The sequence below is a fragment of the Cydia strobilella genome, chromosome 1, assembly GCF_947568885.1.
Source record: "Cydia strobilella chromosome 1, ilCydStro3.1, whole genome shotgun sequence".
Lineage (NCBI taxonomy): Eukaryota > Metazoa > Arthropoda > Insecta > Lepidoptera > Tortricidae > Cydia > Cydia strobilella.
The window spans coordinates 25742712-25770711 of record NC_086041.1 but is presented as its reverse complement, the minus strand read 5'-3'; the positions used below and the strand labels follow the sequence as shown (position 1 = coordinate 25770711).

General features: G+C 36.3%; 1 protein-coding gene and 1 long non-coding RNA gene across 9 annotated transcripts in view; one reads left to right on the top strand and one right to left on the bottom strand.

Annotated features, from left to right (window-relative positions):
* The window catches only part of LOC134742872 (uncharacterized), a 219763-nt gene extending 214630 nt beyond the window's left edge, over positions 1 to 5133 (top strand). Inside the window, exon 2 of the long non-coding RNA XR_010127974.1 lies at positions 4971 to 5133. This is a non-coding gene — a long non-coding RNA (uncharacterized LOC134742872). The remainder of the gene's footprint in view (positions 1 to 4970) is intronic.
* Positions 5134 to 9773: 4640 nt separating this feature from the next.
* The window catches only part of LOC134742441 (dachshund homolog 1), a 203929-nt gene continuing 185702 nt past the window's right edge, over positions 9774 to 28000 (bottom strand). For all 8 annotated transcript variants that reach the window (XM_063675599.1, XM_063675608.1, XM_063675626.1 and 5 more), the window contains 3 exons: positions 22596 to 22742; positions 20100 to 20303; positions 9774 to 11715 (listed from right to left, as the gene is read on the bottom strand). In XM_063675599.1, coding sequence (XP_063531669.1) covers positions 11585 to 11715; positions 20100 to 20303; positions 22596 to 22742 — 482 coding nt within the window. In that variant the 3' untranslated portion in view covers positions 9774 to 11584. The remainder of the gene's footprint in view (positions 11716 to 20099; positions 20304 to 22595; positions 22743 to 28000) is intronic.

The following is a 28000-nucleotide window of genomic DNA, read 5'->3' as shown; positions in this document are numbered from 1 at the left end:
TCTATTCATGAATAGTGCTTTTAGGAGCACATTTTATTAACATCCTGAGTTCTTGTGCGGAAAATCTTTCAAGCCTTTGTACCTACCAGTGAATGCCACAGACACCAACGCTGGTAATTAACTCTGAGAGTATGAAATATTATTGCTTATTTTGTGAGGCTGGAAATAACCAATACAATCGTAAATACCATTACTACGTTTTGCTGCGTATTAATTTCTTAAAGTTATCTTTAACAGAAACAACTTCAATTACCTAAAGATGAAACAGTACAAGTAAATATGTACGAAATATCTGGAGCTTTTCGGTAAAGCAATCGTGAGGAAACCCAACAAATCCCAATAAGAGGGGAAACTAGCCCTCGGGGTTGAAAGGTCAGATGGCAGTCGCTTTTGTAAAAACTAGTGCCCCTGCCAATTCTTGGGATAAGTTGCTGAGTAGTCCCCAGGCTCCCCTGAGCCGTGACATTAATGTCAATACAAAGGGGGCGACAATGTGTCTACCTGCAGATGAACCTACATTTTAATAAGTAATGTATTTGTTGTGTAAACTAAACGGCCGTCCTAAGTCCTAAACAGTGCAATTCAGTATAAACCATTTACATCCACATCAAATAACACATACACACGCAAAAAGACCAGTCGGGCGGCCAACGCTGCTCTTTAAGGATTGTGCGAAACGTGACATGGTTCCTTTAACATCTCATGCAACCAATGGCAGAAACTGGCTGAAGACCGACCCATGTGGCGTCGTGTTATTTATGATGGTCAATCCAAGCACGACGATGCCTGGTTCTCCTTACTAAAAGAGAAACGCACGAGGCGCCACGAGCAGGCCCCCAACCCCCGCCCACGTGGGGGAGCATACACCTGCTGCGTGTGTGGCCGAGGGATCCTCTCTCGTATAGGGCTTTACAGCCACGAACGAAAGTGTCGTCACCGCGATGCTGCTTGAAACATCTCACACAGATGATAAAGGCCTATTTATTTACATCCATAATAATCATTAATATGCGGGTATCTTTTTGTTCTAACTCGACCCTTTCCGATTATGATCTTCATTGGGGATGAACGTAGTCAATAAATTAGGAACCCGTAGTGACGACGACCACTATTATAATTTTTCACACCGTGGTTCTTTGTTTGGGTATCTTTAAACAGATTTTAATTCACGAAAACTATTTTAAATGTAATAGTCTTTAAAAAAAATCTAGCATCACAGTCTTAACTTAGGCTTTTATCACCTTTTTATATTATTTTTCTTGCTAATGGGAAATGCGATTATACCTAATTTTCTTAGTAAATTAAATGTGGCTAAATCATTTACCTAGGATGAAACATTTTGTCATCATTAACAAACTTAAGATACACACACACACAAAATACAAAATACAGTATATGTCAGTATGTAAATTATGTTTCAAAAGATCAAATATTTTCGGGCACTTCTCTTGTCATATGATAGTTGTCATATTTTTCCGTTAAGTTGGAAAATACATATTTTTATTAAATAAATATACGTTCGTTTCAAACAATGATAAAGATTACGACGTTTAATTCATGTTATACGACTAGGGAGCGATAAAGTTGGTTAGCATTGAACTACTCTTTAGAAGTCGTCCACTGGTAAAAGGTTTTAAGTATCAGTGTAGGTATTACAGTACTAATGCTGCAGTCATTACCTGCAAACGCAGCAAAAAGTGCACATATGGAGTCGAAGGTGGCAGCGGGGCGCAGGCCACTCCCCCGGCGACGCCCGCTCATTTTAAATTGTAATTACAATTTATTATTGTCTCTGCCTTCATCGGACGCCGCCATTTTATTGATCATGAAATCCACACATACGTATTTCAATTGATAGTGTGCTTCAGTGCTTTGAAAAGATTGAGCATATTCCATGTGGCTCTTGGGTGAATTAAATAGTTAGAATTGATGTTTTTTTTTTCATTTTTCTGTTTCATTGATCAGAGTATCAATAATTATATTGTATGAGGGCTCATAGTAAAACAATACTGAACTAAAAGCTGTAAACCTTAAACGAGCACCTTGTCCTTTAGGTCCAACTACAGAGTAAAATGTAATAGGGACACCCCAAAACCTGCTCGAATCGAATATTGCTGTTTCCGCGCTTTGAGGAATCAAGCTTAAAAATCTATCCAGCCAGATGTGCCTTCTAAAATAAGCAACTGCCTGTCCAATCCCATTACGAGTATTTATTGTAAATGCCTGCATTTTTTTTCCTGTTACCCTGAGTACCTACTTACCTTACCCAAGTTAATTATCAAGTGCATGCTCTAGATTGTCGTCGTCGTGTGGGAGCGCTGGTGGCCTAGCGGTAAGAGCGTGCGACTTGCAATCCGGAGGTCGCGGGTTCAAACCCCGGCTCGTACCAATGAGTTTTTCGGAACTTATGTACGAAATATAATGTACATATATAATAAATATATAATGTACATATAAGTTTTTATTACGTTGCTTAAAGGATACGAGCTTCGGTAGCTAAAATGGCAGAGCGAGGTAGGCCGATTACCCATAGTAAGCTTTTCTCTTGAAGCAAGTACGCTCAAGCGCTATGAAAACGGACCACTTGGTATGGGATTTTCTGCACAAAGTGACCCGATTCCCTTAAAATTACTAAAAAATCAATAAAAATACTGGCGGAATACGAGTCAAATTGATAACCTCTATCTATCATTGATCTCTTTATATCAAGGACCAAGTCGACACTCTGCTGCGTAAATGAAATAAAAATCAACATCTCAAATTTATTTATTTAACAGACTACAAGACTGTAGGTACATAGTTATGTAGCGTAGGTACAAGACAGGTACTTTCTGTACTTGGTCATAAAATGTAAAAAGGTATCTACTTAATAAATAACAATAAAAAGTTAATTAATTATATTTGTGATTTTACCATCTCACTTGCAATCACCTCGGGTAAAATAATTTCGTGAATTGTTTTCATTAATCTTAATGCAAATTAGGTAGAGTCCCTTTTCGCAAAAGGGTTCAGTTGTTTTCATAGCTGAGTGTCGCAACGATTGTTTCTCAATCGCCTTTAGAATGATTAAGATTTACATAAGAAAATACAATGAAAGAAAAAATACACTTTTGTCTGAAACATAATTAATTAAAAAACTTACAAATTAATCAGTAGGTAGGTACCTACTTTGATTAAATGTTATTTAGTATTAGTATATTATGAAATGCTCAACACATACCTAAAATGTTCGAAAAATTTGACATTATATTAGGGGTAAGTTAAGTCACCTTTTCTTGTATTTTACGATTGAAACGATGGTTGACCAGACAGGTAGGTAAGTGGGAAGGTGTGGGGATTTCAAATCTCAGGTTGTGGGTTCATAATGCAGCTCGTACTAACCAACTTATCAAATACCAACGATACCAACTTATCAAACAAAATCTTAGTAATTGCTATCTCCCAATTTTCCTGACTGTCAAATAAGAAGTAATTTTGTATTCTCTCTCAAATCTCTCATTTTTCCTAAGTCCCATTATTAAAACCGTTCATATAGTCGTACTCCCGCTTATTAATGACATGTACGCTCTGTACGACAAGACAATAAACATAGCCGTACATCACACACCAACATAACTCAAAGTTATTTAATTACGTCGGAAAAACTAATCCGCGGAGCAGAGAGCGAAAATTACGCGCGTCCTCGCAGGTGCGTGTGCGTGAGCAGCTACGGGGGGCTCCCGAACTTGTCCAACGAAATTAATTATACATAGTTGGTATGAAATAGTGATAGTGAGTACTATTTTGGAGACCTCGAGTGGGCAGCCGAAGCGAAGGAAAACCGCGAGCCATATGGTCTGACGACATCAAAAAGACAGCAGGGCCGACCTGGCATAGAAGCGCGGCGTACAGAATACTTTAGAAAGATATGAAAGAGGCATATGTCCAGCAGTGGACGTAAATATGCTGAGAAGAAGAAGAAGAAGTGATAACCAAAGTGGCCAAATACATATCGTAACACACCTTTGCTACCTGAGGATGTGTTGCGATGTATATGATTGTCACTATCTGAAGACAGTCAGATTGCTGTATCAATGTTTTACGCTGGTCATATCACACAGGAGTACAATGATATATTGATATTAACGTAATTTCTAATATTTGTGTCCCTATTGGTAAAATCTATTTCGTTAAGAGAAATATATCTACATGTTATGGTTTGTTTTGCTCTCGAAACATCCTGTATCCGCGCCATACTTCAATGGAGACTACAGGCGGCAAGGCGCTGTCGCGCGACAATATTTATGCGCGCAATATTAACTTCGCTACGAGTATTAACTACGAGACTCGGAAACGATACGGTGAATACATACAATACACAATTATACATTCATTAGATTCCGGATCGTTGTGTACTGGCAAAAATCTAGCCACAAAGCCGGTGGCATAGGAACTGAAGCGAAAGCTATAGACGTAGGAAGAACAAGATAGTTAATATTATAATTACTATAATTTCATTGATCATATCATATCATATGAATAATTATTCAGTGTAAATTGTGTACCGAAGTTGTTTGCCAAATACCGGGGTCTCAGCCATACCACTTTGTGGCATTGGTGTCAAGACCCTCAGGTCTTCACACACGTCACATATTATTTTAAAAGAATTGAGCAAAAAACTCATTGACACTACTGGAGACTAGAGGGCTGGCAGCTTTCTCTGGCAGCGCATAGGTATTGTCATCCAGCGAGGGAATCCTGCCAGCGTCTTTGGCACGTTGCCACGGGGGCCTTTTTTGAGATGTACTATGATTAAGATTAGTTTTAGTTTTTAGTGTTCATTTTATTTTAAGTAATTTTGTATATATTTTTACAGTACATATGGTGCTACTTTCTCGCACTAGTGCGTAAAAGAGCACTTTTCGTGCATATGTCGAAAGTTTAAAGGGCCATATGTACTGTAAAACGTTGTACGATACACGTGCGAATAGATAATTCGCAACTCGTGTCGATTTAAAACACTCCCTCCGGTCGTGTTTTAATTTATCGCCACTCGTTTCGAATTTCCTCTTTTCTGCACTTGTATCGTAAATAACTATTCGAGTACATATGATACTACTTTACCGCACTAGTGCGATAATTAGCACATTACGTGACTATGTCGAAAATTTAAGGACCATATGTACTGTAAAACGTTGGAAACTTGTGTCGATTTAAAACACTCCCTTCGCTCGTGTTTTATTTTATCGCCACTCGTTGCGAATTTCCTATTTACCGCACTTGTATCGTAATGTTTGTTATTTGGTTTACTTGAATTGAAAGAATAATTTATTTTTAAATCTTAAATAAATAAATCAAATAAAAGTAATACAATTTACGAAATTAAGATTCAGCGTATGTAGGACTAAATAATTTGAAATGTATCAATTCATATTTCTAAATCGGTAAGCCTATTCGCGCGTCTAACCCCCTCAGGTATCAATATACTCTTTCTTTGGTCAGGAGGCCCTAAAACCCTATGGCCATCTGAATTTTAATTGTGAATTTCCCATTTGAAACTTAAACCAACCGAAGAAGGCGATTTGGTGATCATTTTCCCGCGTACGTTCAATAAACTTTCTTCGTCGCCCTAAGAGATTGTGTATGATTGAAAACCTGACGCGCATACGCTCTTTTAAAATAAAATCGACAAAACGATTGCACGATGTCCGACATCGGAAAGGGAGTAAGGGAGTGATCGCATGAGCGATTCCGACCGGCCCCGGGGCCAAAATAAAAATCATTCATATGGACAAAATAAAATTGCATCCCAAATAACCTGGTGCTCATCGGGCGAAAATCTATTAGCAATAAATATGAACTTTTCCGATTTCACAGGATTTAAAATTGCGATAGAGCGAACTTCTGTATGAAATGGGGTGGTAGACTTTCCAGGTTTATGGTATGGTTGTTTTATTGGTTCTTTTGATTAAATTGCTCTTGGTAATTTTTAAAAAGAATTTTAAGGTTTATTAGAAATTTGAAATGTCATCAGACACTGGTGGTTTTTTTTTTGTTTATTATCACGATAATGTTATAGGTAGAGATCTGTGTTTAGCCTGGCAATTAAACATGGTACTTACTTATTAGTGAAAGGCGAGAAAGATTTGATAGGTAATCAATAATTTTATCAGTTGTTCCTATACTCTTACAACGTAAACCAGAGCGACAGCATTCTTGAATTTCCCATAAGATGTGAATTCAAGTGGGTATGTTGTTAATGTAAAATTGTTATTTGATTTACAAGGGACAAAAGTTACAAAAATCCCTCGTGCCCCGAGCTTGCGTGATTGATACCCGAGCGAGCGAAAGATTCCAAACTGCTCCTGAGTGAAACACAAATTTTTTCACCACACCGCGTGGAAAATACTTACTGTAAAACATTAAAAATTAAATTCAAATAAAAACTAATAAATATTTATGATTCAAAGTTATCATTTAAAAGTCAATCCTACCAGCCAATATGAGGAACCAACTTAAAATTTGCATCAGAATACTTTGCCACTCTTGTGGATGAAATGCAACTTTCACATCAGCTTAGTGGCTGTATATTGTATACGGTGTGGAAAAAAATAATGTGCCTGGAGGGAAAGTGCCTTACAACCTAAAACTAGCTCATTTTACTTAAATTTTGGAATCGTTTGCTTGGGGTATCAATATTAGTACAAGAGGTTAAACAACAACTTTGCCCCCTTGTATAACAAATAACTATTTATTTAAAAAAAAAAACAAAGCTACATTAAAATATATTTTTTTCTTCAATTTCGCTTGATACCGTGCACCTGATATCAAACCGATATTTGAATCATATTGGGATCATAGTTTTTATGTCTTAATGAATGATTTATGCTTAATAAAATAATAAGCCAATATGAGATATGGCATAATAAAAGTATTCAAAGCATTACCAAAACTAATAACATTATTAAATTTGCATTTTGTCATATTTAAGTGAAACTTTACTGTCATTCACGTAGCATACAAAATGTTTCTCACTGGACTAGGTGTAAGGTGTGGCATTTGTATAAGGCCCACCTTAATTTAAACTGAAATATTTTTTGAAATAATCAGGATATTATATACCTATGTAAAACTCGCTCAATACAGGTTCCTCACTTGTTAGTTTCTCAATAAACCAAAATAGTTATAATAATATTACAGCACTTGAAAAATACGAGTTTTAAAAAAGTACTATTTTGGGCTCTATTGGACATTAACATGGTATTAAGGCCCGCAAAAAAAGAAATTTTTGGCAGTAACAACAGATTTTTCCAAATTGTTTTTAAGTTTAATTTAAACTTATACAAAAGGAAATATTTGGTATCTTCACTACAGGAGAATTTTTTAATGTTATTTTTTTCATATTTAATGAGTGGAAATAATTCGCTTTGAGTCTTACTATACTAAATATATGTATAAGAAATTGTCTTTTTTACTCTAAAATAGTAGGCTAAAACTAAAATTAAAACTAACTGGTCACCTCCAGTGTCAGTTTGACGTGCTGTTTTTGGGACCTGTATATCTATTTTGTAGGAAATTTTATGCAGATTATTGACGTTGACTATTTTTTACTATGGGCTACCGTTTACGTGTCACTTACAAAATACTAAAAATAACGATACTAGGATTGATTATAAGTAACTTTCTCGGTTTAAAATCTTTTTAAATGTGGGTCCTAGCAGAAAGGGTACATAAACTTTTTTGTGGACATTTTTATGTAGATTATGTACATATGTAACAGCATTTTTTGCTACGGGCCACCGTTTACGAGTTATTTACGAAAAACTATAAAAAGAGACCTAGGGTCTCCTATTCGTTAGCTTTTCACCCCAACCCTCCGGTACTTGTAGTATGTTGTTTAATACACCATTCCCTACAACTATGCCAAAAGTTACTTACACACGAATCATTTCCCCTATTTTTCCTTCGTTTGGTGGCCTACTAACTGTATGGACGCTACTGACAAAATAGCGGTGCGTGCGAAGTTAATCGTTGTTGCCAGCTCGTTATAGGTATCAGCCGGGCTAGCACATGATTAGCGCGAGAGTATCTCGCCGCGACATAGACTACCCGTCCCCCTTTAATTCATACAGTTAGTAAAAGACGGGTAGTCTATCTCGCGGCGAGATACTGTCGCGTCAATCAAGTGCTCGGCCTACGTTACTTCTGTGTGTGCGTGATGTGTTGATCAAATAATACTAGTGCAACTGCTATTTTTGAATGCTGGGCCTTATAACCCGCCTTACCTACCTACCTTAACCTTACCTTACCTTAATTAATTTTTAATTATTAATACAGCCCGGCAGATTGAATGTGTCATGCTCACTTAAAACTCTTTGCTTATATATATATCGTTGATCGGGTTCGGGTCACCACTTTCCCGAAGGAAGGTTGAGGGAGGCGATGGCTGAGATAAGCGTCATGCTCTTGAACGGGTGCTGTTTGTGGAGACCGGTCTGTTCAATCTTACACGGGCTATATATTTTGTAACTTCATTTTGAGTGGAACTGACGTGAGACACCTTATTCGGTTCTTGTTTGTTTGTTTATTTTCTTTTAATTACCTAATCTTTCAATTATAGGACCTCAACTCTTGGAGACCCTATACATCTCTAAGGATAATAAATTATTTTTTATGGTATAGGTACAGTTAGCAGCAGAAGTAGCTAAGCAGAATAACACGTTCAGAATTATCTGCACAGAACCTTATTCTCTTCACTAATTAGAGTCCGTGTGTCGATCATTTTGTTCACTAGGCCCGCGTAGCTACTTCTGCTGCTGACTGTATCTATTTGTGACACTTAGAGAGTTAGAGACATTCACACTTTATTATTTATTATTTGTTCTGTACATCACCCTTTTATTTATGACCAGTCGGTCTCACGACAACTTACCTTCAATTAATCCAAACTTGGCTAGGATACATTATTTCCGTTCTGGTCTTCATCAGCAGGTCCATAATCATTGCACTAATTGACACTTTTTGGATAAAATCTAAGTTTTGAGGAATTCTCTCATTTCCTACTCATTAGAGATCATCATAGGTATAATCATCATTACTCATCAGAAATACATTCTGGCAAAATATTGGGATCAAACTGGAAGTAAGTAGGTAGGTATAATATAATGATTTAATATGACAAAAATAATAACAAAAAAAGGGGAACTCCTCCTTTTTCAACTCTTTTAGGGGACTCTTTTCGGTTTGCCTTTAATCAATTTCAGCGGTCACATATAACACGATTATTTCTTAGACTACATCTCTTCTATACCTAGTCAATAACTCTGTCTTATCACACATCTGCCGGGCGAATATTCTCGCATGTGGTCGCTAGTAACGTGTTATGGATTTGGAACTAGCATTGAATTTGTGCCCGTGACCTACGACTACAAGAGCCAGTCGTTTTATTTAGCCTTTAGGGTCGCCGGGCTTTGCCTTCTTTTTATACAATGCCTTTGAGAGGCTTACAGCGACACCGCATGGAGACTAAATTAAACTTCCTCATTTTACCTGATGCATCAACCTTCTTAAACAGCTGTCACTTAAACTGCACAGTCATATCGCGCCGTAACACATGAATACTAGCAATATCAGTACTTTTGCAGTCAATTGGACTATGATTTATGATTTCGATTTCGTGTTGAGTTAGAGGGTACCTACGTACCTAATGTTAGTTAATACTATAAAAAAATGAAATTTAATCGCGTTAGACCCGGTAATGAAATTAATTATGTTACTATAAAAAATACACAAAATGATGTTTTCACTTTTTTAATCTTGATATTTTCATCTACGATACAAGGCACACACACAATTTTTAAGTAAAATAATTATAATAGAAATAATAAATAACACTTGCTCTCAAAAATTGCATACAACAAACAAAGTTGAATATTAAGGTAGCCTCAATATCTGCCGGAATAAAAATATCAGTAGACAATACTGGAATTGTAGACAGTTCGAGCAAAATACACTATTAATTTGTTCTATGTTATGTTAGTATTGTCGCCCCTACATTATGCCGAGGAAATGAAATGTAACTGATACAAAAGTACCACATTCACTCTCCATACAGTCACACATGCTCAGCTAAACATTTATAGTACCAACTAAGTTTTAATCATTACCCATTACTGATGAAATGTCGCATCCAGCGCGTGCTCGCGATCGCGTCGGCGCTTGACTATTCCCTCCGAACTATTCAACAATAGACGTCCAGAATATGCCAGGCCCTCCACAAAGTACAAAAGTACTTCATGTTTATGATACAGCTGATTATAGCCAAGCGCCAATATCACACCAGATACGATCTCTAAATCTTATGTAAGTTATTTAAGACATTTAAAGTCCCCCGTAAACTAATCATATAAATAACACTATCATTTATACTTTATATATAATGTTAAAACTACCGCTCTTAATGTAAGGATAGCTACCCATACATCGACTCTTCGTTATGGATATGAGATACAGCGATTATAATTATTTATACAGCGTCTATGCCACCAAACTTTAAAGTAAACACTTAGGTTATATTGTACGCAAAACTGTCTCTTCTGTGTTCAGTCCATAAATTTCAATTGTATAAATGTGTAATTGTAAACAGCTAACGTAACGAACCTATCGCAAGGTAATGCAGATACCTATATATATATATATATATGTATAGTAAAAGTTACATCTAATCATTGCACTAAATTTGAATAAATTACATCATAGAAGATCACAATATAATCCTATTATTTTTCAATATGGTCGACGAATTCGTATATTATACGAAAAAATATAGGTACCGCCTAAAATATAATTAAGTTTATAACTGAACAGAAATACTTTAGGAACTGAAATAGTAAGTACCTGACAAAAACCAGCTTGAGCCAACTTGTAGAACACGAAAAATCTCAAAAAACAGTCTTTGATCAATTCCTACCGTTTTCGTGATCAATTTATTAAAGTGCCCGATTTGATTTTTAACTGCCCAAAGCTAAAGATATGTGGGGTAGGTACTCAAATACTATCGGAATACAAACCATGTACAGTGAAATCATGAAAGTCAAACGAAAGATTGATTCTTAATTTATAAATATGGCATAGTTAAAAGGTACTCTCGTTAAAGATTAAATGTTGACGAATAAATTACGTAAATCGTCGATAAACAGTTAGACTTACTTATTTAAATAAAGCGATATTTACAAATTTTACTATGGAAGAAGAGGTCATGAGACTTCGCCACGAAATCTACGTATCTTACTTCAATAACAATATTTACATTACTGTAGTGCTTTTTAATCTCAAAACATAGAAGTACAACTTACTTCATCGAGATCTTTATACGAAAAACTTGACTATAATAAACAATCGGATGAACATTTAATGTACATGAACATATTGTTTTCGACCATTCGCTAACTCGAAATAATCACTAGGGACCGTCGAATTGAGTCTCCAATAAAATCTTTGGATATTATTTTTCCCTGAATTCGGGTTTGACGCTGATAATGGGTTTCCTGGTCTCGTCAGGCTTGTCGTGCTCCTGGGGATGTTCGGCGGCCCCGGCGTCTGGTAGCTAAGTGGCCGAGCTGAACAACACCGAGTTCTTGTAGTAGCTGGCGCGCTCCGACAGCGGGCTCTTCACGTCGCGCTCCATGGCCTGCTGCCGGGACTTGCGCTCCATCTCCAGCTCTTGGGCGAGGGATTCTGTTGGCAATAATAAATAATATATTAAACGTCCTTAATTTATGTCTATACATATAACTATAACGGGTGAAATTTGATCTTTCAAATTATGGAATGAACTCGCTTTCATCAACACAAAAATATTAAATATATTAAACCGGGTCACTCACGTTTACTCGTCACGTTTATAAAGTTGATGATTGGTCGTGAGTGACACGTTTTAATATATTTAAGAAGTTACAAATACGCTATAGAAGACAATTATACAGGACGAACTCGTACTGCCACAATTTAAATTAAAGCTCATATTCAGGGTACAAGTAAGTGTACCGTCCCGGAAAATGTCATTAGTGTTCTGTGGAGGTTCAGATCAAACAGAATGGCGCAAGTGTGGCACTTGCCAAATTAATATTCGACATACTTCGCAGTAAAAACGTGTCTGCCCTGTCACTCACAATATACGTTATTATTAAATTGCGTTCAAATGGGTACTACGGTTTGATTTAAGATACGTTACGTGTTATTTTCGCTAAGTACACGTACCGATGTACTTAATATGTGTCTTATATATATGTGAGTGAGTGATGACTTAAAAGGAATCTTGCCATTTATTATCTGATAAGGTATCAGTTTAATTATCCAGAACTACAGGTGTAGAAAGTTAGAAACGTTTACTATTGAACTCCATTCATGGGGGTGAGGGTTCATTTGACTCGAGAAAGTAAAGGGAAAAGTGACGTAGACGTTATTATCTAATAAAATAATAATAATAAAAAAGCTTTATTACTTCCACACATACTTCAAACAAAGTGAATATAAAAGCATTAGAGTATAATAACTTAACTTAAAATTTAACTTAAAAAATATGTGGGCCCCTTTCGGGTAAAAGCCTCCCCCAAGGAATTCCACTTCTCTCTATCATAGACGTAGATACCTACATCATATGGCAGATTTAAAGACAAGTGGCGAAATTACGACCTAATATATTTTTGTCATTGGTCATGTTATGTCGCTTTACCTAATTAAGAGTTACAAGCAAATCAAAGCACTAGTATTAAACACTGATTAACTACTTGGTTCTGTAAATTTAAGCCTATGAATGTGTATGACTAAAAGACACAGTTCAAAAAGATTTGATTAAAAACTTAAACACGTCTCAAGAACAGGAGACACAGTAATAAGATTTTAAGAAAATTGACAAAGTTCGTGAAGAGGCAAGAGTAGGTGAGGTAAGGCAATTGTCTCCGAAAACGTCGACGTTTTACGAAATATGCTTATTCAATTTCATGCAACGCTTGCCGCCTCCTGCAATTTACGAGATATAAAAGATATAAACGGAATCGCGTTTTTTGCTTACTTTGATAGAACATTTTCTCAACAGGGAATTCAATTTTTTATCCTGGCATTCGTTTACAATTTATGATTCGAGTGTCCAAATTTATAGCCTATTTTATTTTTGTGTTATTTTAACTAAACTGAATAGTTGAATACTTACATTAGAGCTGGACCTATTACAAACAATAGTGACACAAATATATGACAATTGATACATTAATTATTTGTACAAAGAAACATGAACGGCAAGTGAAACTCTTTGCTTGGAAAAACATTCATCAGTTAAAAAAACTCAATTATAATCCGATTTGTCTCAGTGAAGACTGGCTGCGGGGCATCACACTCGCAAGTGTCGCAGTCGAGGGTTGTCCCGAAACAGAAACCTATTATCCCGGGCGAGATTATACGCCTAGGGCGTCACAATTAAATATTATACACTTAAAAGCTTCGGCCTTTGCCGTTTCAGTTCGCTGCCACCCCTTAAATGTCCCATTAGGTTTGTTTGAATACGTAATATTTTTGCATTTGCCGCTCTTAAAATAGAATTGCCGGTTCCTTTGACTGCTATAATCTATTTGTTCTTTGAAATACCCGTAATGCTTGAGCGCTTTGCTTAATAAAAGTTTTACTTTAATGTTTCTTATTTTGTGTCTCAAAAAGTAATTCTCATTTAATCGTAATTGTTTGGTACTTCGTGTCTCAGCGACGAAGAAGTGACTTAGTTCAACATTTTTATTTTGGTTGTTGTTAGCATTGGTTAGCCTCACGTAGGCATTTCAATACATTCCTTTTTTTTTGAATCGATGAGAAAAACGGGTTGCTTGAACCAAGCTGTCGATTAATTTTTAAAAGAAACGAATTGATTCTATAACTAAATAGAGATTCGAGCAAGAAATTATGATACCCGCCAACTCGCGACGACCAATTGTTTATTTTATTTGGATCACACAAAAACTTATTGTGATGTTGGACTTTATATTTATTTTTCTGAGTTTTGTCACGCAAAGCAGTATTGAATTGCCTAGTTAAATTTCTCCGATTTCTTTGGTAAAAAAAAAACAACCAAATAAAGGGACGTTTTACAGTCTGATCATAACTATGATTAGAAATCCATTAACTCGTGTTACCGATTTTTATGTTAAGTTTTTGTTATATAAAATAATTGGCATAACGTTACGTTAGTTAAGATCTTAATATAAGTTATCCAATTGTATTCCTACAAATATATGAACGTGACCGGACCGCCAGCAGCAGAAGTAGCTGCACAAGAAATCGTATAATCATAAGCGTGTACACTTTTGGAGCAATTCGATCACGGAGTTCATTCTACTGCTGCTGTTTATTCATGATATATATACCTATATCATATCAAGTGCCTATACATTTACAGGATATAGGTACTCAAGGTAAATCTTGTCTGTGATTCTGAAATAGAATACGCGTCAACCCGAAATAATAATAATTGCTATAACAAAACCCAAGTACCTAACCTATATAGGAGTTCGTCATTAAAATTTTAAATTTCACGCCGCAATCGACACCTTCGCTCATTGTTACCGAAATATTAATTATTGTTAAAAAATCTGGCAAAAAAACTTCATTAATTATTTTTGGGAATTCGAGAAGGTTGTGCACAAAAGCGTTGTTCAAACGGTATTTGTGGAAAGAGGGCCGTGTAAGACGCTTTAAAATACTGCCGCATCCCTTGAAACACTTCCAGATAATTCCAATAAATGGGCGATGTTGCGCGGCGGCGTACGTAGGATGACTGTCAGAGCGTGGCCAATCTCAGAGATAGGATTGATTTTCTATTAACAGATTTTTTACTTTTTTTTTAATTTCTACTCGTTCGTGACTTTGACACAGGCTTTAAATCGTTTACCAATCTTTTTGATGTCAAGTCTACCAATGGCACTACATAAAACTCTGATTGTATATTTTTAATAACGAAGACTGATTTTCCGGTTTAGCTTTAAAATGGCAGTTTCTCGAAAAAATATTTTTTTTACAGTAATCTAATGCGGAAGTGTGTAACGAAGAATGACTTTCAAAATCAAATTTGGATTTGCAAGTCACGCTCGCGCCCATGCGCGTAATAGTTAATAATATAAAATTAAAAATAAAACGCTTGTCGGGATGTCGCCGTCGACGAATACGTCTGGGAGGACATCATCATCATCATTGATAAAATGAATAATCGCTCCAAAAGAAAAAAAAATGTGTCCCCCCCCCCTCTAACTTTTGAACCATGGGTCCAAAAATATGAAAAATAATAATATCGTGAAACAAAAGCTTAATACATACTTTCAATGAAAACTATAGCGAACATGATCGGTCCAGCCGTTTTTGAATTATTACAAATTATTTTCTTAGTTAAAAGACGTAAAAAGTGCTGCGAAGGTATATACTCCCAATGCTTGTAATATTTATTTATTTATATTTATATTTTATTTATATTTATGTAAGTACAACTTACTAATCGCCTCCGTTAAGGGGCCCACTGACTATCAGTCCGCTGGACGATATCGGCCTGTCAGTTGTTCGGAACTGTCAAATTTTTGTTCTAACTGACAGGCCGATATCGTCCGGCCGACTGATAGTCAGTGGGCCCCTTAAGGCCTATTCTGGCAGAATGGTAACTACGGAACCCTTCACCCGTTTTTTTAAAACTTTTTTTAAACTGTCGGTTAATACTATGTTGCAGGTAAATACGTAGTCCGTATTCCTGAAGGGTAAAGAGAAAGTTATTATCGTCAAAGATTTCGGCCGCACCTGTGCGGTACGATTTTATTTCCATTCATTTTACAAGCTCACCTATAAAGTACGCGGGAGAAGTTCCCTCTTTATTAATTTTTCAACTTTATATTACTTACCATCAGTTGCTTATCAGTTCCAACGAGAAAGATATATTTATATATAGGTATGTTAAAGATATGTATGTTTCGTTCAATACTTTTTCTATGAACATCACCGGCCTATACATATCGAGTCTACTAACATAGTACAGGCTTCCTCTCAATGTAAGTACAAGAGGATTTGGGCTTCAGTCCCCACGGTTAGTCGGGGTGGGAACTTTACACACACACTTACGATTTTTTGTCTATGTATGCAAGTTTCCGCACTACGTTTTCTTCCATAGTAAAGTTTAAATAACTGTTAACTTTATAAAAAAAACAAAAGACATTTTGTTCATAAGTCCCGAGAAAGTCATTACGTACGAGTCAGGATTGGAACTTACGAACTCCTGTTACTTTTCTAAAACTTAAAACTTTTTCTATAAAACTCTGGAAAATCAATTACCCATTTTTAATTAAAACCTATCATTTGAATGGAAAGACTTGCGTATCTGCGTTATATTTTGACTCATCCCGTTCGTCAAAGAAAGGAGAGAAACTTTTCTAATTTACGATTTTTTTACCGACGGCACTGCAAGAAGCGTAGAAAAGAATCAAGTTTTAATTTTTGTTTTCCTGCAAACAACTTTCATATTTACCGTCTTCGTTTAGTATAAAGGTAAATACTGACTCAAGGAGCAGTCCTAAGACATCATTTAAAATACCTAGTTGTAGGCATAGGCCCTATGCCTAAAACTAGGTATTTTCCTTATGCCATAGGGAAAATAGTTTTCATTTCTCACGCTCTGAAAGTGGGTCATTGTTGTTCTATGAGGTGTGCAGGTAGTGATACGTTTCTGCACTAGAGCATTTTACATTACAAGTAGTTTTTTTTTAAACCAAGCAATTAAAGTAAGTTTTTAACCCTTTACCTACGGGTGTCAACCAGAGTTGCCAGTAAGGCAACACCGCTGCAGTACGGGTGTCAACTATAGTTGATCGAAGCTATGTTCATGTTTAATATTTTTTTAAATCAAAACGAGACCTTGTGTCTTGGTAATAGCGGTCATATTATGCATTGGGATTAATATAGGTGCAAAGAAAAAATATCATAATGTTTCGGTAGATGGCATTGACAGGGGTGCAGAAGCGCAAATAATTGAACTCAATATGGCGGTCCTAGTGTTGTTTTATATTTCATCGACTTGTTGTAGGAGTGAGACGTGTGGGTGTTTTGAATGTTATTTTTAGTTTTTTGACTTTTCTTTGTCCAAATAGTTACAAAATTGGAATATAATATTTTTTTTACTAAAAACATAACTTCCTGAGCTTCTATCCCGTACTTACAGAAATATCGACAGTTGTATCGATATGCGCACATCACTATTTTTCGTCAGTAGCAGAGATTTGTTTGTATGCCACATTTTAAGTGATTTATTTTTTGCAATATTTCAATAATTATCATCATTCAAGTAGTTAGTTGTGTTACATATATAATAAACTAATACCTTAAAACTTAATTTTGAGAAATTCGCTAATAGTAACTTAAAATTCTTCAATTTCTTAGTGATTAATATTAAGCGTGAAATAAGAAATATTAGTGAATATAAATACACCAAGTGATTAGTTATTAACTAAACATATTATACTTAATGTGTGTGTGAAATTTCAAGCACGTAGCTGTAGTACTTCAAAAGTTACAAGTAAGTGAAATTATGTCAAAGCGCTGACTCTCGCCAATACATGCCCGTATTGAGCGGTGACTGGGTGTTCAAAGTCCCCGTAGGTAAAGGGTTAAATGGATCTGTTGGACAATTTCCTTTCTGATATTTAATTCCCCATTCCATAAACAACGATACTTTTACTTTTACTACTTTTTTTAGTGTTTAACTCGGGTAAAAGGCACCATTTCAGTCTCGGACTATTGGCGAAACTAACTCGACAGAAATGAGTGCCTTTCATCCCTTGGTTAACAATCTATTATTAACAGTACAATGGTGCTACTTTCCCGCACTAGTGCGGGAATAAGCACTTTCCGTGCCTATGTCGAAAATTTAAAGGGGAATATGTACTGTAAAACGTTGTACGATACACGTGCGAATAGGTAATTAATTCGTCGCAACTCGTGTCGATTTTATAATCTAATCCCTTCTGAAGACGACTGTTGTAGCCTATTGTCCTTTAGAAATAAACAAACTGTTTTTATTAGACAATTACAACAAAACAGGCTAACGTGGTGTTAGCTAGTTTTACGTCATTACGCCCTCGATAATAAGATTCTGATTGTATAAGTCTGTATGAACCTACAATGTTTACTTGTAGCTAAAGTGCAACATAGGTACCTACCTGATACTAGTTTCTATTGGCTTTGTATATTATTTCCTTAGAATAAACATATAAATAACAAAAAAAACATTTATTTCAAGCTGCAATGCCCATAACCAGTTATTACAAATGTCATAAAATATTACCTATACAACAAATATATACAATTATCACTTAAAATAATCTTATCATTATTCACAAAAAGATAAAGTAAAACTTGAAATTAAAATTGAAAATTAAAAATTAAAATTGAAAGTTAAAACAATAGAAATACACGAAAAAATAAAATAAATAAAATAAAATAAAAATATGATGATAGTACAGCATAGTACAGTCAAGTGTAAAAATATGGGTGTAGACAACTCACTCAAAAATATGTCCCATAGTTGACGCTGAGATAAGAGCTATGGGACATATTTTTGAGTATGATTGGGCACCCATATTTTTTTTTACACTTGACTGTACTAGATATACTTAAGATTGTATTTTAAGTATGTTACTTGAAAGAAATATTCCATTGGCGTCACAGTTCTCTGACCCGTTTTTAACCTTGTTGCCATGAGATAAGGCCCAACGACTGGTCGGGTAAGTATGTTGCTGCATGTTAGTACCTTACACAGTAGATTAAGGAAGAATGTTGAGTGCTACCGTTCGCCAACAAACTGTCATGCAGTTTGGCGGAAAAATATGTCTAATGAATGTTGCTGTGTACTTTTTATTGAGTAAATCAATAAAAAAAAACACCCTTCGGTCGTGTTTTTATTTATCACCACTCGTTGCGAATTTCCTACTTTCCGCACTTGTATCGTAAATAACTAACTTTCGTGGGTTTTGACTGTACAAAAAAAATACACTTGCTAGATCATAGAGCCAATGCCTTAATATTTTTATGAGAGTAAGTGTGTTAGCCGCTAAAATATTCAGCTAATTGTAATAATTTGGTTTCGTGTCTAAAATAATCACATTTCCTTCTAACCAGTTGTTGGGATTGCGACCTTTTTCAGTTTCTTATGCTATTGCGAGTGCCTAATTCGTTTCGCGTGTTTGCGTGCGTCTTGAATGATACTTGGGGTAAGGCAACACTTAAATTAGTTGCTTTCCACTTGAAATGCAATTCGTTTGGTAAGTACTTACCTGGAAAATACGCGAGATTATTAAAGCTTTCATTTGAATGTAAACTCATAGTCGATTCTACTATGCATCGCAACTAATACATTAAAATTTTGGATTCTCTACAAAGATACAACTGTAAATGAAAAAAAAAAGCTGGAGGACAAGTTATTTGTGTTTGTTGTTTTTATTGGCACAGCTTAATTTGAATTTAAAACTCATGATGTAATAACATTTTTTTTAAGTATGTACAGCGAACATTCCAGTTTAAGGGAGCTACCCTTAACATTTTTTAGTGGATTTAATAACTTTGCAATCTCACATGCGTACCAAACTTACCCCAATAAAAGCACAATAAGAATGTTTATTGGAAGGTACTTCCTAGTTATTGGAAGTCGTAATTTGTATGACTTAAAAATAAATTATATTCGTAACTATGCTTTTGAGTCTTTAGTACGACTAACTACTGTATTCTGCTGTTGCTATATAAATTATTTTAATATAATCTTGCATAACGCATATCGTCAGTTTCTTTTATTACAATGCAATATACCGAGCCACAATTTCTTAAGCAAAAATTCTATGCTATAAATATCCCTACTTTGACATGAATGTGGCTCGCATGAAATAAAACAAGATATATTTTGTGGCATGATAACTGCCAAACCAGACAAGTATTTCCCTTTTTCAACAAGAAAAGTGCTGAAGACATTGATAATTTTGATATTAACCCCGATAAATGTGACCATTGAAGGATTCAGATACCTATAGTTTGTGGCGTCGAAAGTGACAGATACTCACCGGAATAGTTTTGCCAGAAGGCGGCCCCGCCGGCCATGATATCGACGGGCGGCGGCGGGTAGTTCCACTGCGGCTTGTCCGGCGTGCGCGGCGGGTCGCGCTGGAAGGGCGGCGAGGACGCCGGCGGCTCCGTGCTGGGAGGCTTGCTGTCGCCGTTCTCGCGCTCTTGCCTCGCCGGCTCCTGTGTCGGTGATGCGAGGTTCTCTGTAAACATACTACTGTGTTAGTGTCACATAGAAAATGCCGCAGAGATGCGTTTTATTTTATTTAACAAGTGTCTTAACATTCTTAACAAGTTCGAATCTCCCGTCATCAATCAATCAATCAAATATTTATTTGCTATAAGCAGTTGCATGCATGCAAATACAGTTCAATTCACTTAAATTACAAAATAACACAGATAAAAACAAACAGAACAAAAATTACAGTAGTATCATAGTAATCATAGTAGTAGACAGTTTCTCTTACCAAATTGTTTTTTAAATGTGAAGCTTGTATAAGTGTTCTAAAGCCCGTCGCAGACGGAGCGATAATATACCGACAGATACCGACAGATATCTTAGAGTATAGCTAAGCACCACACACGTAAACGATACCAAAATATATATCGCTCTATGTCTAGACATTGTGCGAGAGACGAAATGTCCCAAAATATATCATAATATACCGAACTATAACATGTTAAGGTATCTTAAGATACCTTGCTTGAAGATATCGTAAGATACCAAATTATATATTATAGCTTCGTGTGTAGCCCAAGTGTAGACTCTGTCAAATAGTACGTAAAAGATATCGTAAGATGCCTTGCTATAAGATAATATATCTTACGATATATTATAATGTTACGTTACGTCTGTGACGGACTTAAAGAACGTAGGTAAGATTGATAACAACAACCGAACTCCTCCCGAAAAGTCAGTTTTAGGGACCTGACCAAGCTAATAATTCTATCTAGACTCAAATCATTATTCGCATATTAACCTCGTAGGTATGCATTAAGCTAGGCTAATAAGTAAATGGTACGGGGTAATCTGCCTGATTGACAGCCAATAAATGCTGTAGCAAACAGCGATTATGCAAGAAATTGAACTTAAATGCGTGTGAGTTCAGTGCCGAACCCTCGTTTGAAATGGCCTGCGAAACGATTTCCTGACACGGAGATTAGTACAAGCCTTCACCAGCGCTCGCCCGCCCTTCTTACGTCACGCACTCGACTCGACCCCATCAAACAACAAGGTCACAAGTCATACCATCTACAATTAAACTATCAATACTAAACCGAAGCTATTAAGATTCAAATTACGACGCAGCCTCTCGTGACTTTATTGAATTTGCTTATGAACTTCATAGATAGCTTGACAGACGGCAAGTTAACATGTCAGAGGCATATATTCACATTATAACTTGTTGAATAAGTCTGATAGTGATAACATTGACAATTTGACATGCCTGAGACGTTTTATATGATGATTAACTTGTTGAAACTAATCTCAGTTGGCGGAGTTCATTACCTACGCATATATCTATTAAATACGCACCTAAAGGGAATACTCGTAGTTTACATACGCAATTACAAATAATACAGTAACTACAAGTTACAGATATACAAAATACGAATGAATTTATTTCATTACTTTTTTACAGCTATTCTTAGTTACATTATAAGGGTTAGGTAGGTATATGATACTTACATACGGCTGTTCGCATAGATGATGTAATAAACCACGATTCTGTTACTATTAGAACTTGCCCCTTTTTCTTCTTGTTTGTATGTTTTTAATATAACGAATATACCTAACATGGATGCTTTCTACTCCAGAGTTCACGTTGTTCACCCTTGTAGTTCGGGCGATTTTCCGCAACTCGACGACTGGCGCCTATTTTGCGTGACATGGGGGTGGGCTAGTCCTGCCAGCCCAGCTCCTCGAGGAAACCTATCAAACCTTTGATGTTGAGTAGGACCTCGGGGAGGTCTCTCGGGGATCCGAGATGTTTTGCCCTGTATGGGGCCACTCCGCTGCACTCCAGCACCACGTGAGGGGCTGTTTCTTCTATCTCCATGCATCCTCTGCATAGGGGACTGTCTGTGACACCTTGCTCTCCAGATTGCTGGAGTGCCCCTTTGGCATTCTGCTGCCGCTCTTCGGCTTCAGTTTAGCTGCCCTTGTTAACACTCCAACTTACCAGTAACAATCCTGAGGATCTCCACAACCAAACGCGCGGCGCGCCAAACTGCTCGAGCTCTTCCTCGATCTTCCGCCACTGCAACCACTCCTATTCACCAGTAACGATCCTGAGGATCCAGGCGGGCGCGCCGGACTGCTTGGGCGCCTTCTCGATCCTCCGCCACCGCTTCAGCTCAGCTGTCACTGTATACACTCCTACTCACCGGTAACGATCCTGAGGATCTCGACGGGCGCGTCAGACTACTTGCGAATCTCCTCGATCTTCCGCCACCGCTTCACGTCTGCTGTCACTGTATCCACTCCTACTTACCAGTAACGATCCTGAGGATCTCTGCGGGCGCGCCAGACTGCTTGAGCGCCTCCTCGATTTTTTGCCGCCGTTTCAACTCCAGCTCCAGCTGGTCCTGCACCTGCTGCCGTTGTTTCCGTTCTTTCTTTAACCGCTTCTGGTACATCACTATCAACAAATAGCAATATTAACCATACTGAATACAGTTATATATATCTTGATATGATACAGTGTGAATCTAATCACTAATCTGTTCACGGTATTTGCTAGGGATAAAAAAAAACATTTGGGGAGTGTCGGCTATAATGTATTTCCGGTTAAATCGTACCACGTTTAGATTTTCCCCCATTAAGCAACATACATTATTTACACGTAAGGCATCAAATTATGCTCCAGTGGTATTACCCTCAGACTTATCAGACTTAACAACTTTACATACGGCTTAGAAACGAACAAAAGAGAGAGAAAACATGGTTTTCGTCGGTCTTGATCTAACTATTGATATGGATTTGTAACAACATAGTTATAAGTTAAAATATGTGAGTATGAATATTTAACTACAAATTTAAACGGGTTTAATGCGTGGGTTTTAGTATAGAAATTGTCATAATCATAATAATTTATTCGTTTCTTGAATGCGGTACAATAAAGATGCAATAAAACAATTATTGATTAAGACATCTTGCCTGAATAGGCACAGAAATAATAAGTATTTACCTATAACTATGACTGGATTCTTATGACCTATTATCATTCAGCATGCAAAAATAATAAAGTAACGACCTTATATAACGATTTTATATAATGTAGTACATTATACTAAATTTATTAATATACGGCATAGATATTGTCTTAGCTTCATGCTTCTATTTTCATTTTCATTATTTCAAGATACTTAATACCTAGTCGTTTATATCGTATTATGGCTTACTGGAATAGGTACGATTTAAAGGACCAAGTATTTTTGAATTATTTCAGTACGATAGATTTAATTTCATTCATACCTTTATTTTATTTGTAGATATTTATATTTGGTATCATAATCATATCATAATATTAGTTTTGGTTTTGGTTAAAATAACAATAAGCAGCTGAGTAAGAATTGAGATTGTTCACGTCGTACCTATTCGAGAATCCGCGACAGTCATTTCATTTAATGGTACGTCCGACAGTGTACCTATAGAAACGATTCTCGTAAAGGCGGCATTGCATTGACCATGTTGACTCGACAGCTGTAAAACGTTCCATAAATGCTATCAGGGCTTAGTCAAAGTCACCTTTAATCGCACAGCGCGCTCGCACCATATCGAAATAACAATTACTATGAATACCGCACGCAGAACAACAAAACCCCGGCTAAATAAACGATTCCGTACATAGCCGTTCGCCATACTCCGACCGAGCATCATATGCATAACTCCACGTAACCAAACTTTGAGACTGCAAAGCTATCCCTTTTACTCGATCGAGCTTTTCGATTTCAAACACGGAGACTAAAAACCTTCGATTCGTGCTCGTATAGTGCTCGTCTGTAATTCGTTTGTTATTACTGTCGATAATCGGTGGTTTACATGAAGGTTTCCCTTTCTTACGGGCTCGAATGCGCGATGTCTATCTTTTTCTCTCGAATGCTCGATTGACGAATGATGAGTCGATGCGTGTTGATGGACGCCTCCTTCGCCAAGGGGCGTCATGGCGACAGTAAGATGTGCTAAGAAATCTTAGCACATCTTCCAGAAATCTGCGAAACTATTGTGTTGAAAGTTTATTAATTATTACTTCGAATCGCGATTCAGAACCCGGACAAAATATATTTTGCCTGCCTTTGAGCAATAGGAAGGACTATCGTTTACTATAAATACAACTTTACTTAGCCGTTTTTTTCGTATTACATTTTTATTTAAAAATTACACATGTTTAAATTGTGATTTAAAAAGGTACACATTTCTTCCTGGAAGCTCGACGTAAAGCAAGGTTTAGACAGAAATTTACTTGATTCTCTCGAGTAACAATAACGATTTCGGACAAATACTATAAGAAAATGTACGTTGTGCGATCAAAACGATATTACACAAAAAAAATCCTTCTATGCGAACCGCAATTACACATGATTCGTAAAGCGAAACATCTGGGCATAGTCTAATCATTTCTTTTAGTTAAAAAAAAAGGTTTGGATCTGTGCATGGTGACCTTTTAGAGAATATGGTATGTTACTTACGACAACTCCGACTTTGACATCCAATATTTGAATCTGTGAATGGTGACCTTTTAGAGAATATGGTATGTTACTTACGACAACTCCGACTTTGACATCCAATATACTAAGCTACCATGGAGCATTTCTATCGACCCGCTCTAGTAATGGTTCAACGCCATGAATATCCGTTAAACTGGTTTTTAGCTGATTCTTATAGCTGCCTCCCTCATTTCGCTTGCATCAGAAATTTAAGGGAATCCAAAACGTGGGGTGAAAAATCGGTTTTATGTAAAAATAAAAATTCACCACATTTATTCCACAGCTGCTCAATTGAGCAATAATGAATAGAGGACACTTAGATAACATGTTTTGGCAGCTTAGATAACATGTTTATTTAAATCGTACCAAGGAGTCAGTGAAAAAGATTAAATTAAGCTCGATAGGCTTGTTCGATATGTATTTGCTAGACGATATTGAAAGCATTATAAAGTCCCTAAAATAAATAAAATAAAACCTTATATCAGATATGGCTAAAAATACCCTTACATAGAACATAGTAATACAAAATAATACACATATCAACAGTGAGACCAGGTTTTATCTGTATTTATAATAAACGATACATTCCTTATACCTAATAAAGATATCTATCCTGAAAAGTTGTCTTTTCTGGCCCAAATGTATTTTTATTTAGTTTTCAGTGCTATAATAAGCGCCTTGATCTGCGTCATAAACTAGTTTGGATATTTCAGGGATAACGCGTCCGCGTCACGGTAACACTATGAATAATACAAAGTGCAAGTTATATACAGCCTTCCGCTGCGTCCTGGGGGCATGCTCGGAATGGAGAATTAAAAATATACGATATAACAACTTTGATTGGATGCTGAAAAATGCTGTCGACGTTTGGATTCAATGAATAACTCAAACTTTAATCTTGTTAACTTTTTCAATACTTTTTACCTTTGCAGATGTCACGTTTCAAATCCCGCTGTGCTTTTTCTACTTAACAGTAGGTTAAGGGTTCCACAAACATCTAATTTTGATAAAAGTCTTATGGCACTTTTAGGTTTTGGGATAGGTATATTATTGTTGCAAAAATATTTTTTGGATACGTCGCGTGTAAAAAAAATACCTAGCCTTCACACATACGTCTTTACTTCGATGTATTTATATTGCTAATTTCAGATTTATCTACCTATGTAAATATGGTTACAATAACCATTGTCCAATAAACTTTTTAGTTCTCATAATTTTCATATCAAGTTCGCATCGATGAGTATAGGTAGGCTACATAAAATAGATTTTTATTCTCTATCCTTTTAGCAGCAGAGGCCATTTCACCGCCACCATCCTTGCGTAAAAGACCAGAGTACTGGTTCAGTTACGAATACCTACTAATGTACAATTATAATATCCAAGTCACTAACAAAGGAAAACAGCAAATAAAAGTAAAGAGCGTTTTCTCATTAAGCAATGGCTAGTAATTAATGCGGTTGGTAATGAAACTGCGATCCACTCGTACGCATCATTTGTCATCGCGCGACCTCCGACACGGACCGGTAATAACGTACGAGCAGCGAGGAACTGTGTTTAATAATGATAGTAAAAATTTTGTGTCCTCTATGTGGAGGTGCGTACACAAGCAGTAGTCCTTATATGGACGGAGTTAGATCTATATAAGATGCTAAAACAATCTAAGCATAAAATAAATCAGTCATGTGTTATAAAAAAAGGAATCATTTTTTAAAACATTATTGGTCCTGTACACACATTTCACAATAAAATTATCGTAAAATATTACCTAGAAATGTAAGACAACCCTCAATTATTTATTTAATTCGTTATTTAATTTATTAAAAAAGATCACTTGACAATTTTTTTTAGTTACGTACCTAACCGTGTATAATTACAGGCTCCGAGATGGAAGGATCCTTTTTCAGTTAATTTCTCTCCAATACAAAGGTTGGCGTCCAGATGTCCGTTCAGTGGAAAATTCGTCGGACCATCGAGTCCGAGCATCGATTCGCTCTAACACCTCTCAAAACAGTTTCGCACTCGACTGACGTTTATTTTCGGATCTTTTCATCTCACCTCTTTTGTTTACTATGCGTAAATTAACAATACCAAAGTTAAAGCCGTTGTGTTAATTCCACACAAATAAATTACCTACGTCAGTGAGAATACGTGGAAACTTGTATGAATGAAGTGGTATTAAAACTAGAGTTGCTTCAGTTGCTTAATATGTTATACGTTTGCAGGTTCCAAACGCTAATATTGTGTTCGTTTTGTATTTTATTAGTATACGTTTAGTATCAATCATTAGTTCTTTCCAATTTAAGGCGTCAATCAAAGCTTGCTTCCTCCATTGAAAGCGGGCGGGCGACGACGTCGGCGTTCATTGTTTCAAGGAGTCAATATTTGTCTATGCATCCACGGCTTGGCGGCGTCCTTTGTGCTCCATAATCCGGCCTATTGCTCTCACTCGGAACCAATGATGAGTCGGAATAATCGAATCGATTATTTCATTCGATTTGATGCGGATGCTGGTGGAATAAAAGCGGTTATGACGATTTATACCACTCGGTAGTTCGGTATTCAAAGCGATCATAGTTTTATGTTAATAACTTCATTGTTCTTTTTAAATATTTCTTTGAACTTCTATTGAAAGCGCATTGCTTTAGTAACATAATAGGATGACTTGTCGTTTAATTATTCAATTTTCTTTGTGATCACGCAGCTTTGAAGATAATTGTGTAGATAAATTATATATATTGAAATCAATTAATCTAAGACAATTTCATCTACCAATAAGAGGACTGTTACAAACGAAATTAACAGAACGGAACGAAGCGTGCGAAATATGAAGCGAAACAATTCGATGACCGAGCGTATGAATAAAAACGAACCAACGAAATATTGAAGGAATCCGTTCAAAGGGGAAAAAATGCAATAAAAGCCCTACCCGATACAGAATGGGAGTGTGGTTAAAAAGCAACGAACGAATATGGTTGCAAACATCCGCTGCAGACAAAAGTTGGGCTATTTGACTATGCAAATTATATTTGCGGACCGCGCCGCGGTTGAGACCTGATCTCCGACGTTTCATTTCACTTCTTTCTGCACAATGTGTATTCTTTTCATATTTTCATCCGATTTCCTTCCCCTCGTTCATTTTGTTCCGTTTTTAAAAGTCGGAACAATGCTTTCCACGGGCTCGTTTGCCGCA